This window comes from Mobula hypostoma, chromosome 7 (genome assembly GCF_963921235.1).
Source record: "Mobula hypostoma chromosome 7, sMobHyp1.1, whole genome shotgun sequence".
In the NCBI taxonomy this organism is placed as follows: Eukaryota; Metazoa; Chordata; class Chondrichthyes; order Myliobatiformes; family Myliobatidae; genus Mobula; species Mobula hypostoma.
The window spans coordinates 183,190,623-183,208,325 of record NC_086103.1 but is presented as its reverse complement, the minus strand read 5'-3'; the positions used below and the strand labels follow the sequence as shown (position 1 = coordinate 183,208,325).

At 46.4% G+C, this 17,703-nt stretch overlaps 1 protein-coding gene across 2 annotated transcripts in view; it reads left to right on the top strand.

The window, feature by feature from the left end:
• The window catches only part of LOC134349804 (beta-arrestin-1), a 137,757-nt gene that overhangs the window by 95,880 nt on the left and 24,174 nt on the right, over window positions 1–17,703 (top strand). For both annotated transcript variants that reach the window (XM_063054692.1, XM_063054691.1), the window contains exons 7-11: window positions 648–715; window positions 8,066–8,201; window positions 10,876–10,960; window positions 11,782–11,854; window positions 14,896–15,033. In XM_063054692.1, the coding sequence (XP_062910762.1) occupies window positions 648–715; window positions 8,066–8,201; window positions 10,876–10,960; window positions 11,782–11,854; window positions 14,896–15,033 (500 nt within the window). The remainder of the gene's footprint in view (window positions 1–647; window positions 716–8,065; window positions 8,202–10,875; window positions 10,961–11,781; window positions 11,855–14,895; window positions 15,034–17,703) is intronic.

Sequence of the window (17,703 nt, the reverse complement as noted above, 5' to 3'; positions counted from 1 at the left end):
AGCACAGAAGCCCATCCATTCCATGCAAACCCATTCTTCTAATCCTATCCATCTGCATCCCGACCGTCTCCCTCCATACCTCTCCCATCTACGTACTTATCCAAACTTCTCTTAGATGTTACATTAAACCTGTATCTACAGCTTCTGCTGGCACACTTGCACCACCCTCTGAGTGACGAAGTTCCTCCCCAAATTGCTCTTAAAGATGCCGCCTTTCACCCCAAACCTATGACCTCTAGCTCTTGCCTCACCAAACCTCGGTGGGAAAAGCCCACATGGATTCAACCCATTTATACACCTCATAATTTGGTATACCCCTATCAAATCTCCATTCATTGTCCTAAAATCCTAACCGATTCAACTTTCCCTATAACTCAGGTCCTCAGGAGTCAGCAACATCCTTGTAACTATGCTCTGTACCTGGACGGGAGGTGTATGGAGGACTATTGTCCTGGTGCTGGTCGATGGGACTAGGCAGGATAAAAGTTTGGCATGGACTAGATGGGCCAAAGGGCCTGCTTCTGAGTTTTAGTGTTCTATGATTCTACGACTATGAGATTCTATTCTATTCTATGCACGGCCTACTACTGCTCCCAATCCTTAAGCTGATATATTCATCAGAATCTCTCTTTTTCTATCATCCCAAGGCTTGTGGCGTCGATTTTGAGGTGAAAACCTTCTGTTCTGACAACCTGGAGGAGCGAATCCACAAACGGTAGGAGTCACTTCATTGAGATCAACAGGCCGTTCAGCCCATCTAGTCCATGGTAATCCAGATGCCCATCTAAGCTAGTCCTATTTGCCTGTGTTGGACCCCTCTCTGAACTCTCTCCTTCACAAAATGTGGAGACCAAAATTATACACAGTACTCTGGGTGTGGCCTCACAATCACATGATGCAGCTTAAGGAGAACGTCTCTAGACTTGAACTCCACTAAGTGCATTATACAGCCCAACATTCTGTTAGCCTTCCTTATCACTTCTGTGCATTGTCTAGATGCTAAACCATAAGGCCATAAGACATAGGAGCAGAATTAGGCCATTCAGCCCATCGAGTCTGCTCCTCCATCTCACCTTGGCTGATCCCGGATCCCACTCAACCTCATACACCGGCCTTCTCGCCATATCCATCGATGCCCTGACCAATCAGGAAATGATCAACTTCCGCCTTAAGTATACCCACAGACCTGGCCTCCACTGCAGTCTGTGGAAAAGCATTCCACAGATTCACCACTCTTTGGCAAAAAAAATTCCTCCTTACTTCTGCTCTAAAAGGTCTCCCTCAATTTTGAGGCTGTGCCCTCTAGTTCTCGATACCCTGACCATAGGAAACATCCTCTCCACATCCACCCTATCTAGTCCTTTCAACATTTGGTAGGTTTCAATGAGATTCCCCCACATTCTTCTAAATTCCAGTGAGTACAGCTCCAAAGCTGCCAAATGCTCCTCATATGTTAACCCTTCCATTCTCAGGATTATCCTTGTGAGCTTCCTCTAGACTTTCTCCAATAACAATACATTTCTGAGATATAAGACCCAAGACTGTTTACAATACGCCATATGCAGCCTGACTAGTGTCTTTTAAAGGTTCAGCATTATCTCCTTGTTTTTATATTCTATTCCTCTTGAAATAAATGCCAACATTGCATTTGCCTTCTTTACCACAGACTCAACCTGTAAATTAGCCTTCTAGGAGTCTTGCACGAGGACTCCTACGTCTCTCTGCACCTCTGATGTTTGAACCTTCTCCCCATTTAGAAATAGTCTGCACTATTGTTCCTTTTACCAAAATACATTATCATACATTTTCCAGCACTATATTCTATCTGCCACTTTTTTGCCCAATTTGTCTAAGTCCTTCTGCAATCGCATTGCTTCCTCAGCACTACCTACCCCTCCACTTATCTTTGTATCATCTGCAAACTTTGCCACAAAGCCATCAATTCCACTATCTAAATCACTGACAAACAATGTAATAAGTAGTGGTTCCAATACTGAGCCCTGAAAAACATTACTAATCACCAGCAGCCAACCAGAAAAGGCCCCTTTTATTCCCACTCGCAGCCTCCAGCTTGTCAGCCATTCCTCTATCCATGCCAGTATCTTTCCTGTAACGCCATAGGATGTTATCTTGTTAAGCAGCCTCATGTGTGGTACCTTATCAAATGCCTTCTGAAAATCCAAGTAAACGACATTCACTGCCTCTCTTTTGTCCACCCTGCTTGTTACGTCCTCAAAGAACTCTAACAGAATTGTCAAGCAAGATTTCCCTTGACAGAAACCATGGTGACCTTGACTTATTTTATCATTAGTCTCCAAGTAACCCAAAGCCTCATCCTTGATAATAGACTCTAACATTTTCCTAACCACTGGGGTTAGGCTAACTGGCCTATAATTTCCTTTCTTTTGCCTTCCTCCCTTCTTAAAGAGTGGAGTGACATTTGCAATCTTCCAGTCCTCTGGACCATGCCAGAATCAAGTGATTCTTGAAAGATCATGACCAATGCATCCGTTATCTCTTCAGCAACCTCTCTCAGGATTCTGGGATGTAGTCCATCTGGTCCAGGTGACTTATCCACCTTAAGATCTTTGAGTTTTCCTAGCACTCTTTCCTTTGTAATAGCAATGGCATTCAATGGTGCTTCCTGCCATTCACCGACATCCGGCTAGTGTCTTCCACAGTGAAGGCTGATGCAAAGTACCCATTAATCTCATCTGTCATTTCTTTGTCCGCCATTACTACATCACCAACATCATTTTCAAGTGGCCCAATATCAACTCTTACCTTCCTTTCACTCTTTATATAACTGAAAAACGTGTAGCGTCCAGCTTTATATTATTGGCTAGTTCCCCTTATATTTCACCTTTTCCCTCTTTGGAATTTACAAGCTTCCCAATCATCCAACTTCCCATTCACTTTTACTACCTTATATGCCGTTTTCTTAGCTTTTATGCAGTCCTTAACTTATCTTGTCAGCCACACTTGCTTATTGCTGTAATTTGAGAACAACTTCTTCTGTGGGACGTATCTATCCTGCACCTTGTGAACTACTCCCAGAAACTTCAGCCATCTCTGTTTTGCCATCATCCCTGCCATTATCATCCTTCAATCGACCTGGGCAAGCTCCTCTCATGCCTCTGTAATTCCCTTTATTCCATTGTGATGATGATAGATGTGACTTGTACTTCTCCCTCTCAAATTGCGGCATGAATTCAATCGTAATATGATCACTGCCTCTTAAGGATTTCTTTACATTAAACTCCCTAATAAGATCTGGGTTAATAGTGACAGTGGAAGTTAATAAATCTCCAGGGCCAGACAATATATATCCAAGGGTATTTAAAGAGGTCTGTGATTATATATACAAACATCAGTGATAGTGATGGTGATGCTGATAGTGGCGAGTCTACCAGGATGCCTAAATCCTTCTAATAGAGTGCATTTTCTAGCTCAAGACCCCCCATTGTATATTTATATCTAATATTTCTACTTCCTATATGTAATACTTTACATTAACTTACATTAAATTTCATTTGCCATTTATCTGCCCATATCTGGATTTTGTTTGGATCTAACTATATTGATTCTGCTGCCTGAATCAGCAAACTTTACTAGTTTATTTGTTATGTGCTTACCCAAATCATTAATGTAAATTAAAATCAGCAGGTGTCCCAAAACTGATCCCCGCGGAACTCCACTTTTAGCATCTTCTAGGTCTGAAAATGATCTTTTCATCAAACTCTTTTTCTGTTTTTGAACCAATTCTGCATCTATTTGCACACCTTACGCTGGCTTTCTGCTACTTTTTCTGTTATTTTCAGCTACTTTTCCATCTCATTCTTTATTTTTGTTTCCATTATACCTGCTAACACGCTAAGCTTACCGGTCTATAGTTACCAGGGTCAGTGCGGTCACCCTTCGTATAGACTGGGACAACATTAGCCCATTTCCAGTCATTAGGGATTTCACCAGTCTCCATTGACTTTTGAAAAATACATGTTAGGGGTTTGTATATGTAATTACAAACCTCTTTAAGTACCCTTGGATATATGTTGTCTGGCCCTGGAGATTTATCAACTTTCAGGCTTTTCAGCTGAAACAGGAGTTCACTTTCTAAGATTGTTAAGTCACTTAAAACAGCATTATTTTTTTTCTACATTTACTGACATGTTGTTGACATTTTTTCAGGTGAATATTTTAGCAAAATATGAGTTAAGAGCATCCACTATTTCCTTCTCTGCATTATTTAACATTCTACTACTATTCCTAATGCACTTAACTTGACTTTTCTCTTACTACTGAAGTATTGAAAAAAATCTGAGGTCAATCTTTGTATTATCAGCAATATCCTTCTCAACCTGCCTTTTGGCAATACAACTTTCCCTCTTGACTGTAGCGTTCTCATTTCCGTATGCCCTACGGTTAACTTATCAGAGGTAAAGCCTCTCCCCACCCTATCCATATACCCACCACCCTCTCCCTACACCCATCACCCTCTCCCCACCCTATCCGTATACCCACCACCCTCTCCCCACCCTATCCGTATACCCATCACCCTGTCCCCACCCTATCCGTATAGCCATCACCCTGTCCCCACCCTATCTGTACACCCACCACCCTGTCCCCACCCTATCCGTACACCCACCACCCTCTCCCCACCCTATCCGTACACCCATCACCCTCTCCCCACCCTATCCGTACACCCACCACCCTCTCCCCACCCTATCCGTACACCCATCACCCTCTCCCCACCCTATCCGTACACCCATCACCCTCTCCCCACCCTATCCGTACACCCATCACCCTCTCCCCACCCTATCCGTATACCCATCACCCTCTCCCCACCCTATCCGTACACCCACCACCCTCTCCCCACCCTATCCGTACACCCATCACCCTCTCCCCACCCTATCCGTACACCCACCACCCTCTCCCCACCCTATCCGTACACCCATCACCCTCTCCCCACCCTATCCGTACACCCATCACCCTCTCCCCACCCTATCCGTACACCCACCACCCTCTCCCCACCCTATCCGTATACCCACCACCCTCTCCCCACCCTATCCTCTCCCCACCCTATCCATATACCCACCACCCTCTCCCCACCCTATCCGTACACCCATCACCCTCTCCCCACCCTATCCGTACACCCACCACCCTCTCCCCACCCTATCCGTACACCCACCACCCTCTCCCCACCCTATCCGTACACCCATCACCCTCTCCCCACCCTATCCGTACACCCATCACCCTCTCCCCACCCTATCCGTATACCCATCACCCTCTCCCCACCCTATCCGTACACCCATCACCCTGTCCCCACCCTATCCGTATACCCATCACCCTGTCCCCACCCTATCCGTATACCCATCACCCTCTCCCCACCCTATCCGTACACCCATCACCCTCTCCCCACCCTATCCGTATACCCATCACCCTGTCCCCACCCTATCCGTATACCCACCACCCTCTCCCCACCCTATCCGTATACCCACCACCCTCTCCCCACCCTATCCGTATACCCATCACCCTCTCCCCACCCTATCCGTACACCCATCACCCTCTCCCCACCCTATCCGTATACCCATCACCCTCTCCCCACCCTATCCGTATACCCATCACCCTCTCCCCACCCCGTCTATGTAACCAGCACCCTCTCCCCACCCTGTCCATATACCCACAACCCTCTGCCCACCCTTCCCATATACCCACAACCCTCTGCCCACCCTGTCCATATACCCACAACCCTCTGCCCATCCTTTCCATATACCCATCACCCACTCCCCAGCCTATCCATATACCCACCACCAACTTCCCAGCTTTTCCATACATCCAACACCAACTTCCCAGCCCTACCTTATGCCCGCCACCCTCTGCCCAGCCTATCCGTATACCCATCACACTCTGCCCAGCCTTTCCATATATCTACCACCCTCTCCTAACCTTTCCATATAACCATTGCCCTCTCCCCACCTATCCATGTACCCATTGCCCTCTCCCCAGCCTATCCATATACCTATTGCCCTCACCCCACCTATCCATATACCCATTACACTCTCCCCAGCCTTTCCATATATCCACCACCCTCTGCCTAGCCATTCATGACATAGAAACAGAATTGGGCTGTTCAGCCCATCAGATTTGTTTCACCATTCCATCAAGGCTGATTTATTTTTCCTCTCAACTCCATTCTCCTGCCTTCTCCCCATAACCTTTGGTGCCCTGATTAATCAAGAACCTGTCAACCTCCACTTTAAATATAACCAATGACAGACTGAGGCTGTGCCCTCTGGTCCTAGACTCTTGCAGTATAGGAAACATCCTCTCCATGTGGGCCTTTCAATATTCAATAGACTCCCCCCCCATTCTTCTAAACTGCAGTCAATACAGGCCCAGGGACATCAAGCGCTCCTCCTACAAAATCATTCCCATCTCCCCCAGAACTAAAGTCCTCCAGCCCAGAGATATCCTGGCAAATCTCCTCTGCACTCCCTCCAGCATAATCCCATCCTTCCTACAGTACGTTGACCATAACCACGCACTGCCTCAGTAAAGCAGCCAGCGTAATCAAAGACCACCCCACCCACCCAGGACATTCTCTCTTCCCCTCTCTCCCATTGGGCAGAAGATACAAGAGGCGTGAAAGCACGTACCACCAGACTTGAGGACAGCTTCTACACCACTGTGAAAGGACTATTGAAAAAGAAGATCTATCCTTAAGCTCACAATCTACCTTATTATCATCTCCCACCTTACTGTCTACCTGCACTGTGCGTTCTCTGGAATGGTAATACATAATCCTGTATTCAGTTATTGTTTTCCCTGGTACAACCTCGCTGCTGTGGCGTGGTGAAACAATCTGTATGGATGACATGCACAATAAATGCAACACATAAAATACTGCAGCAAATACCACATCGGATCAGGCAGCATCAATGGAGGGAGGTGTCCAGTTGATGTTTTATGTTGAAGCACTTCATGTGGACTGGAGAGAAAGAGAGGAGACGGCCAGTATTAAAAGGTGGAAGGAAGGGGTGGAACAAGTGTTGGCAGGTGATAGGTGGATCCAGGTGAGGGGGTAGTGAGGGAGGGGGAGAGTATAAATGATGTGAGAAGCTGGGAGGTGATATGTGGATCCAAGTGAGGAAGGGGTAGAGTGTGAAGGTGTAAGAAGCTGGCAGGTGATAGATGGATTGAGGTGAGGGAGAGGGAGAGTGTGAGAATGATGTGAGAAGCTGGCAAAGACCTGAAGAAGAAGGAATCTGATAGGAGAGGACAATGGACTGTGGAACAATGGAAGGAGGTGGGGAGGGGAACTGGAGAGAGGAATATGTGAGCATTGGGCAATTTCAGAGGGTGGTGTGGGGAGAATTCTTCCCCCCCCCGCCCCCGCCTTTATTCCATTGTCCTGTGTCCTCTCCTATCAGATTCAATCTTCTTCAGCCGTTTGGCATTTCCATTCATCCCCTGCTAGCTTCCTACGTCATTTCCACTCCACCTCCCTCCCTCAGCTGCCCATCAGCACCTCCTGCCTCACATGGGTCCACCCTTCGCCTGCCAACTCTTGCTCCATCCCTTTCCCCACCACACTTTTATGCCAGCTATCTCTCTTTCTTTCCAGTCATGATGAAGGGTCTCAACCCAAAACGTCGACTATCCATTTCCCTCCATAGATGCTGCCCGACCTGCTGAGTCCCTCCAGCATTTTACTTGTGTTGCTCCAGATTTCCAGCATCTGCCGAATCTCTTGTCTCCCGAATGCAAAGCAAAGTTTTTCACTGTACCTCAGTACAGTTGCCTAGACTGGTCTAACCAGACTTTATCTGAAGTAGACTGGGTATTCTTCCCCCTAGTTGGAGAAAAACTTTACACTCCCACAGTTCCTGCCATCTCAAGATTGGGATCTTGTTCAGGGAGCTGTGTATCTGTGGCCAATGTACAAACTGGAAAAGCCCCTCCATACCAGACAGTGATGCAACCAGTTCAAATGCTCTCCATGCTACAGCCACAGGAGTTTGTCAGATCTGAGAAGTTTGTGAAGTCTTCCTTACCTCTTTTGTAGGAACTCAGTGAGGTTGGTGATACGCAAGGTACAGTATGCTCCAGAGAAGCCCGGACCCCAACCCACGGCCGAGACCACCCGCCAGTTCCTCATGTCAGACAAACCCCTCCACCTAGAGGCATCGCTGGACAAGGAGGTGAGAGGCGGATGGTGTGCTGGGAGTGAGACTGTCCGAGTGCCTAGGGAATTCATTTGCCTTTAGCCTGGTTTATACTTCTGCATCAAATCTACGCCGTAGGTACCGCGTACCCTATGCCCTAGGGTGACACGCACCTCCTCAAAAAAGTAACTCACGTGTCGCGGCGACGCAGACCGCAACAACTGTGATTGGTCGGCTTGGTAGCATCGCATTTCCTCCTACGCATTTCTGGTTGCTTCTTCTCTGCCATGTCTGTAGGCATACTGTGCGGACACCGATGCGAAATAAATGGTTGGTGACAACGAACCAAATCGTCAAATCTACCTGCCGACGTCCGAAAGTATTTGAAATGCATTTCCTCGTCCATGTTTCTCATGGAGAAACTCAACGCAGTGGCATGGAAACCCCATGGCCAACTAGCGTTTTGGCGGTGAATTGCAGAGTGACGCGGACACACCAACACATGCTCGCTACGGTGTAGAGCCAATGCAGAAGTTTAAATCAGGCCTACGGCGTAGGCTATAGCGTAGCCTGTACGCAGAAGTATAAATCAGCCTTTAGGAAACCTCCATTGTCCCCAATTGAATCCAGCTTGTCAGCCGAATGGCCTAATTCTGCTCCTATGCCCTATAATCCTCCTCAAACCCCTGGAATAGATCCCCACCAGTAATTCAGACCAGTGAACCTGTTATTCTGTATATAAATCCTCCCTGCACCTCCAGATTGGGTATCACTCTGTCACCCACTCTTGGGGATCTGTTATAATGTATTAGATTAGATCCCAGTGTGTAATTCAGTTCACAGGGCTCTTAAACCCCTGGATTAGATCCCAGCCTATCATCTGCTCTTGGAGATCAGTCATTTGATTCTATAAAGTTAATGAAACTCTCAAATAAATTCCATTGTATGATTTTTATACCTCATTTTATATATATCAAATCCTTAGATTAGATCCCAGCCTGTGATTCACTCCAAGGGATCTATTATATACATAAATCCACAAACCCTTGGACTAGATCCTAGCTTGTAACTCACTCCTAAGGATCTGCTATTTTGTATATAATCCCCGTGAAATCCTTGATTAGATACTAGCTTGTAAATTAAATCACAGTAATCTATTATTTATATAAATCTGTACATGCTTGGATGAGATCTCAGCCTGTAATTCACTTCTAATGATCTGTTATTCCATGTATAAACCCACAAATCCACAGATTAGATCTCAATCTGTAATTGGAAACATCCTCTTCCTGTCCACTCTATCTAGGCCTTTGAATATTTGGGAGGTTTCAATGAGATCCCCCCCCCCACCCCCCCACCATTCTTCTAAGCTCCAGTGAATGTAGGCTCGGAGCCATCAAGCACTTCTGATACATTAACCTTTTTACTTCTGGGATAATTCTGATAAACCTTCTTTGGAACTTCTTCAATCTCAGTCTGTAATATATATATATTTTATATATAACTTTTAAATTAATACACACACACACAGCAGCAGGAGATGAACCTGGATGTGAAATTTAAGAGACTACTACTCAGGTATATGGAGGAATTTAAGGTGGGGGGTTATATGGGAGGCAGGGTTTAAGGGTCAGCACAACATTGTGGGCCAAAGGGCCTGTACTGTGCTGTGCTATTCTATGTTCTATTAACCCTGTATGCTGGTACTGTAAAGTATTGTGCTAACCACCGCACTTCTGTGCCCCATGTTTACAATTATATTCTATACTTGTAATGAATTATGGATGATGGTAAACCCAGTGCAGAGTAAGGTCTAGAATTAACTCAGACTCAGATTCAGACTCGAAATAAAGAAGATGACACAAACGAAATGCCAAGGCGAAATCTAAACAGTAGCACTAGAAGTGGAACTCCTACAGTTCAGCACTGAGTGCTCATCCTGAGGAACGTGGCAGCCTGAGTCTCAGAGACACAGCGACAGCTAACCATACTCTGGAGAACTGGGACACCAAGGTCTGAATGCCTGTCGCTGTTCGTTCCTGACTGTCACAGTAATTTTTCTATCCTAAACCCATGAACGTTCCAACTGAACCCTGCCCTGTAACTTATTTCTAACATCTGGTGTTCTATACCCAGAGTCAGAATCAGATTTTTTATTGCTGACTTGAGTGATGTGAAATTTGTTGTTTTGTGGCATTAGTGTAGTGCAAAGATATAAAATTACCATAGGTTACAAAATAAATACTGCTTGGTAGCATAGTGGGTATTGCAGCACTTTACAGTGCCAGTAATCACAGATCAGGGTTCAATCAATGAGTCGTCCATCTCACACTATTGGCCTCCTAACCTGTCTGTCTCACTCCAATGGCCACTAAATCTGTCCATCTCACTCCACTGGCCACTAAATCTGTCTATTTCATTCAATTAGCTGCCCATTCTGTCCTTCTTACTCCATTGGCCAGCAATTCTGTCCTTCTGACTCCATTGGCCGCCAATTCTGTCCTTCTTACTCCATTGGCTGCCAGTTCTGTCCTTCTTACTCCATTGGCTGCCAATTCAATTCGTCTCACTCCATTGGCCACCTAATATGTCTCTCTCACTTTATTGGCTCCCAAATCTGTCTGTCTCATCCCATTGGCCATCAAATCTGCTTGTCTCACCCCACTGGCCAATTCAAGGGCTGAGAGCTCTGATTATTTTGTTCTTTCAGATTTATTATCATGGAGAACCGATAAATGTGAATGTTCACGTGACCAACAACACAAACAAAACTGTCAAGAAACTCAAGATCGCAGGTAGGAGTCTGTCCGTGTGTGCTATCAACCAGGTGTTTAGGGGCAGAGGTTCTTGTGGAGGATCCAGATGTTTATAGTGAGGCTGGTGGCAGGAGGAGCTGCCCAGATGTTTAGTGGTGGGGTCATTGCAGGCTTTGCTGCCCAGATTTGGGGAGGTTTGGGGCAGAGAAATCATCAGTGGGCGAAATCCCAGTGTGTACCCATATGTTGGAGGACGAGATGTGGTGGGCCAGAGCAGATGGTCAAATGGTCCAGATATAGCTGCCAGACAGATGTGTGGGGGCCAAATATGTCTAGGGTAGGGGCTCGGTGACCCTCCCCCACCACTCATCCAAGTCTGGCAGCTTGGAGAGGACAAGGGGTGTGGGGTGTCATGGGACTGGCATCCGGTAAGGGTGAGGAGATGAGGGAGTGGGGGAGGGTGTGAGGAGGATAGGGAGGGGATGATGAAGAGGAGAAAGAGAGTGGGAAGGCAATGTGGATGAGGTGGAACGGATCAGGATGGGGGGAAGATGAGGGTTCAGGGCAGGGGTTGGGGAGAAGGCAGAAAGGATGAGGATGAGAGGAGGGGGAAATGAGAGGGAGGATGTGAAGTGGGAGAGGAGAGGGAGGGCAACAGGAGAGGGCGAGGAGCAAGGGCAGAGGATGAGGATTAGGGTGAGAGTGAGGGATGAGGAGCAAGGCATAGGGGAGGGGATGAGGATTAGGGTGAGGGATGAGGAGCGAGGGATGAGTGGAGAGGATGAGGGTGAGGTGTGAGGGGTGAAGGTGTGTTGATTTGTTATTGCCCCATCATTTCCGACCTGCCTCTTGTTTTGCAGTCCGTCAATACGCTGACATCTGCCTCTTCAACACGGCTCAGTACAAGTGCCCCGTTGCCACAGCTGAAGCTGAGTGAGTAGATCCCTCCCCTGCACTCCTCATTCCCCACCCACACACTCCCAGCATCTAACACGCACCTCAGCACACCCCCTCCTGCAGTACCACCCCTCCCACAGTGTGACTCTCCCTCAGTACCACCCCTCCCACAGTGTGACTCTCCCTCAGTACCACCCCTCCCACAGTGTGACCCTCCCTCAGTACCACCCCTCCCAAAGTGTGACCCTCCCTCAGTACCACCCCTCCCACAGTAACCTTCCCTCAATGCCACCCCTGGGGGAGCTGCATCATGGTGAGTTGCCCATTCTCTGGGCTTGAACAAAACAAACCAAATAGAAGGCGGATAAAGGCCATTTGGCCCTCCCCATGCCTGCTATGCTATCAAAAAAATTTTGGCTCAAATATTCCTAGGCATCACTCTTCTGCACTAATGCCCTGTCCCTTGACACCGTAATCCAGGCAAGGGTCAGGTGTTATTCTTTGGGAGGTCAAATGCAATGGGGGCGTGCACAGTTAATGGCCGATGCATTGATGTACAGAGGAATCTTGAGATCCAAGTGCATAGCTCCTGAAAGTGGCCATGCCCGTAGACAGGGTGTTACAGAAGGCCTACAGCAGGCTTGTACTCTTCAGTTAAGTGTAATATTAAAGAAGTCATGTTGCTGCTGTATGAAACTTTAGTTAGGTCACATGAATATTTTGTGCAGTTCTGTTTGTCCCATTGTAGGAAGAATGTGAAGGATTTAAAGATGGCGCAGAAGAGGTCTGCCAGGATGTTGCTGGATTAGAGTATATGGCCATAAGACCATGAAATTTAGGAGCAGAATTAGGCCATTTGGTTCATCAAGTCTGCTCCACCATTTTATCACGGCTGATCCAATTTTCCTCTCAGCCCCAGTCTCCTACCTTCTCCCCGTATCCCCTTATGCCCTGACCAATCAAGAATTTATCAACCTTTGCCTTAAATATACATAAAGACTTGGCCTCCACAGCTGCCTGTCGCAAAGAATTCCACAGATTCACCACTCTCTGGATAAAGAAATCCCTCTTCATCACCGTTCTAAAAGGACACCCCTCTGTTCTGAGACTATATCCTCTGGTCTTAGACTCTCCCACCATAGGAAATATCCTCTCCACGTCCACTCCATCAAGCCCTTTCACCATTCGATGGATTTCAATGAGATCACCCCTCATTCTTCAGAATTCCAGTGAATGCAGGCCCAGAGCCATCAAACACTCTTCATATGACAAGTCATTCAATCCTGGAATCGTTTTTGTGAACCTCCTTTGAACCCTCTCCAGTTTCAGCACATCCTTTCTAAGTCAAGGGACCCAAACCTGCTCACAATACTCAAAGAGAGGCCTCTCCAGTGCTTTAAGAAGTTTCAACATTATATCCTTGCTTTTATATTCTAGTCCTCTTGAAATAAATGATAACATTGCATTTGCCTTCCTCACCACAGACTCAACCTGAAAATTAACCTTTAGGGAATCCTGCACAAGGTCACCCAAGTCCCTTTGCACCTCAGTTTTTTGTATTTTCTCTCCATTTAGAAAATAGTCAACCCTTTCACTTCTTCTACCAAAGCGCATGACCATATACTTCCTAACACTGTTTTCATCTGCAATATCTTTGCTCATTCTCCAAATCGCCTAATCCTTCCATAGCCTCTTTACTTTCTCAAAACTACCTGCCTCTCCACCTATCTTCATATTGTCTGCAAACTTTGCAAGAAAGCCATCAATTCTGTCATCCAAATTATTTGCACATAACATAAAAATAATCGGTCCCAACACAGACCCCTGTGGAATACCAGTATTCACCGACAGACAGCCAGAAAAGGTTCCCTTTATTCCCACTCGTTGCCTCCTGCTAATTAGCCACTGTTTTATCCATGCTCAAATCTTTCCTGTAATACCATGGGCTCGTAGCTTGTTAAGCAGCCTCATGCGTGGCAACTTGTCAAAGGCCTTCTGAGAATCCAAGTGCATCAACCGATTCTCCAAGGTTATTTATTCAAAGAATTCCAACAGATTTGTCAGGCAAGATTTTCCCTTCAGGAAGCTACATTTTATCATGTGCCTCCAAGTACCCTGAGACCTCATCCTTAAAAATCAACTCCAATACCTTAGTATGAGCTGAGGGAGAGGTTGAAAAAAAATAGGGTTGTTTCCTTGGGAGCGGCAATGGCTGAGGGAGACCTGACAGAAATGTAAGAAAGGCGTTGATGGGGTAGACACCCAGTATCTTTTTCCTACTGTCAAAATGCCATATACTTAAGGACATGCCTTCGGTATGAGAGGGTAATTTCAAAGGAGGTGTACAGGGAAAGATGTTTTACAGAGAGAGGTGGGTGTTGGAGTGGGCTGCCAGGGGTGGTGGGACCAAACACAATAGAGGAGTTTGAGAGACTTAGATGGATTCGCGAGTGTGCAGGAAATGACGAGATATGAATCACGTGCAGGTACAATGAATAACTTAACCTGCACGCTGTCCAAACAGATCAGATCATTACACAGTGCAGTGAGATAGAACAAGGTAAAACAATAGCAGAATGCAGAATAAAGTGTAACAGTTACGGAGAAAGTATTGTCTACCTGCACGGAAAAGTGCAAGATCATAACAAGGTAGACTGTGAGGTCAAGAGTCCATCTTATCATACTAAGGAACATTCCATAGTCATATAACAGTGGGATAGAAGCTGTCCCTGATCCTGGTGGTACACGCTTTCAGGCTTCTGTATCTTCTGCCCGATGAGAGAGGGGAGAAGAATGCCTGGGGTGGGTGGGTCTTTGATTATGCTGGCTGCTTTACTGAGGCAGAGAAGTGTAGACAGAGTCCATGGAGGGGAGACTGGTTTCCGTGATGTGCTGAGCTGGGTCCACATCTCTGCAGTTTCTTGTGGTCTCGAGTAGTGCAGTGGTTGTACCAAGCTGTTATACTCCCAGACACGATGCTTTCTATGGTGCATCAATAAAAGTTGGAGAGGATTGATGTGGAAATGCTAGTTCTTTAACCTCCTCTCTTTCTACTTGACCTTCCTTCCCCCATGCAGTGACATTGTAGCCCCCAGCTCCACCTTCTGCAAAGTGTACACCTTGACGCCTTACCTGGCCAATAACCGAGAGAAGCGTGGCCTTGCGCTGGACGGCAAGCTGAAACACGAGGACACCAACTTGGCCTCCAGCACCTTGTAAGCACCTGACGGTTTGTTCACTGTTCTGTGGCACATTCAGAGACAGTAATGTGACACTGGTGGTAGGGCCACTGCCTCACAGCACCGTGGTCCTGGGTACGATCCCAATTGCCAGCACTCTCCATGCGGATTACACAGATAACTAGGTGATAAAGTCACGTAGCTGATAGAACCACTGCCTCACAAAGCCAGGGTCACGGTTTCAATTCCAGCCTCCAGTGCTCTCCCTGTGGAGTTTGCACATTTTCCCTGTGACCACATAGGTTTTCCCCCAGGTATTCTGGTTTCCTCCCACATACCAGTGACCTATGGGTCGGTGATTTAATTAGCCACTAAATCATACGTAGATGGTTATTAACACATGTAGGAGCATCTGGAGATTGGGAACGTGCTAAGAATAAACAGGATTAAGGTAGGATTAGTGTTAGCGTGGAACAACAGTGAGCTGCTGCCCTCGCCTCTTGCTGTGACAGGCGCGATCTCTCTCTCTCCCTCATTAGTGAGAGAAAGGGCCTGTTGAGATAGCGAAGTGTCGGGACGGACGGTAGTTTTTGAAGGACTGTAGATCCTGATCTCTGGGGGCTTGCTATTGCTTGCGTGGTGGGGGGGGGGCTGATGTTTTTGCTGCTGCTTGTGTGTGGGATGGGGAGGGGTGGCTTTGAGGTTCTAACGTTTTTCGGTCATTCATTCTTTCGGGTTTGTTTCTCTCAGTTTCGTGGATGTCAGTGAGGAGTAAAAATTTCAGGTTGTATACTGTATATTAAATGGAACCAGTGAACCACTGGCTTCGTTGTCATCTGAACAAGTCCATGTGCAATGGAAAACTTGCTTGCAGCAGCGTTGTAGGCAGACAGCATCAGACAAGCAGCGATTGCAAACAGAATGTAAATTAAACATGAATTATGCACAAGAAAACAGGGCTCAAACTAAAAGTGCTAAGTGGTCATAGTTTTGCTGTACTGAGATAGTGATTACAGTTGTGCTGGTTGGTTCGAGAACCAACTGGTTAAGACCATGTGATATAGGAACGGAAGCAGGCCATTCGGCCCATTGAGTCTGCTCCGCCATTCAATCATGGGCTGATCCAGTTCTTCCAGTCATCCCCACTCCCCTGCCTTCTCCCATACCCTTTGATGCCATGACTTATCAAGAATCTATCTATCTCTGCCTTAAATACACCCAATGACTTAGCCTCCACAGCCACTCATGGCAACAAATTCCACAGATTTACCACCCTCTGACTAAAGTATTTTCTCTGCACCTCTGTTCTAAATGGACGTCCTTCAACCCTGAAGTCATGCCCTCTTGTCCTAGACTCCCCTACCATGGGAAGTAACTTTGACATATTTAATCTGTTCAGGCCTCTTAACATTTGGAATGTTTCTATGAGATCCCCCCTTATTCTCTTGAACTCCAGGGAATACAGCCCAAGAGCTGCCAGATGTTCCTCATACGGTAACCCTTTCATTCCTTGAATCATTCTCGTGAATCTTCTCTGAACCCTCTCCAATGTCAGTATATCCTTTCTAAAATAAAGAGCCCAAAACTGCACACAGTACTCCAAGTGTGGCCTCACGAGTGCCTTATAGAGCCTCAACATCACACCCCTGCTCTTATATTCTATACCTCTAGAAATGAATACCAACATTGCATTCGCCTTCTTCACCACCAACTCAACCTGGAGGTTAACCTTTAGGGTATCTTGCGCAAGGGCTCCCAAGTCCCTTTGCATCTCTGCATTTTGAATTCTCTCCCCATCTAAATAATAGTCTGCCCATTTATTTCTTCCACCAAAATGCATGACCATACGCTTTCCAACATTGTATTTCATTTGCCACTTCTGTACCCATTCCCCTAAACTATCTAACTGTCTCTGCAGGCTCTCTGTTTCCTTAACACTACCCACTCTTCCACCTATCTTTGTATCATCGGCAAATTTAGCCACAAATCCATTAATCCCATGGTCCAAATCATTGACATACATCGTAAAAAGCAGCGGTCCCAACACCGACCCCTGTGGAATTCCACTGGTAACCGGCAGCCAACCAGAATAGGATCCCTTTATTCCCACTCTCTGTTTTCTGCTGATCAGCCAATGCTAATAACTTCCTCGTAATTCCATGGACCCTTATTTTGCTAATCAGCCTCATTAGATTAGATTAGATTAGATTATGAGGACACACAATCCTCTTTTATTGTCATTTAGTAATGCATGCATTAAGAAATGATATAATATTCCTCCGTTGTGATATCACAAAACACAGGACAAACCAAGTCTGAAAAACTAACAAAACCACATAATTATAACATATAGTTACAACAGTGCAACAATACCATAACTTGATGAAGAACAGGCCATGGCACAGTAAAAAAGTTCAAGGTCTCTCGAAAGTCCCACATCTCACGCAGACAGGAGAAGAAAGAAAACTCTCCCTGCCATGCCCGAACACAGTCCGACTTTGAGTCCGAAAACTTAGAGGTCTGATCAGCCCTCCGACACCGAGTACCGTGCACCATCTCTGCCGAACACTTCGACCTCAGCCTTGGTCACCAACAGCAGGCAAAGCCGGGGATTTTGGGGCCTTCCCTCCGGAGATTCTCGATTGCACAGTAGCAGTGGTAGCGAACCGGGGCGTTTCAGAAATTTCTCCAGATGTTCCTCTGCTT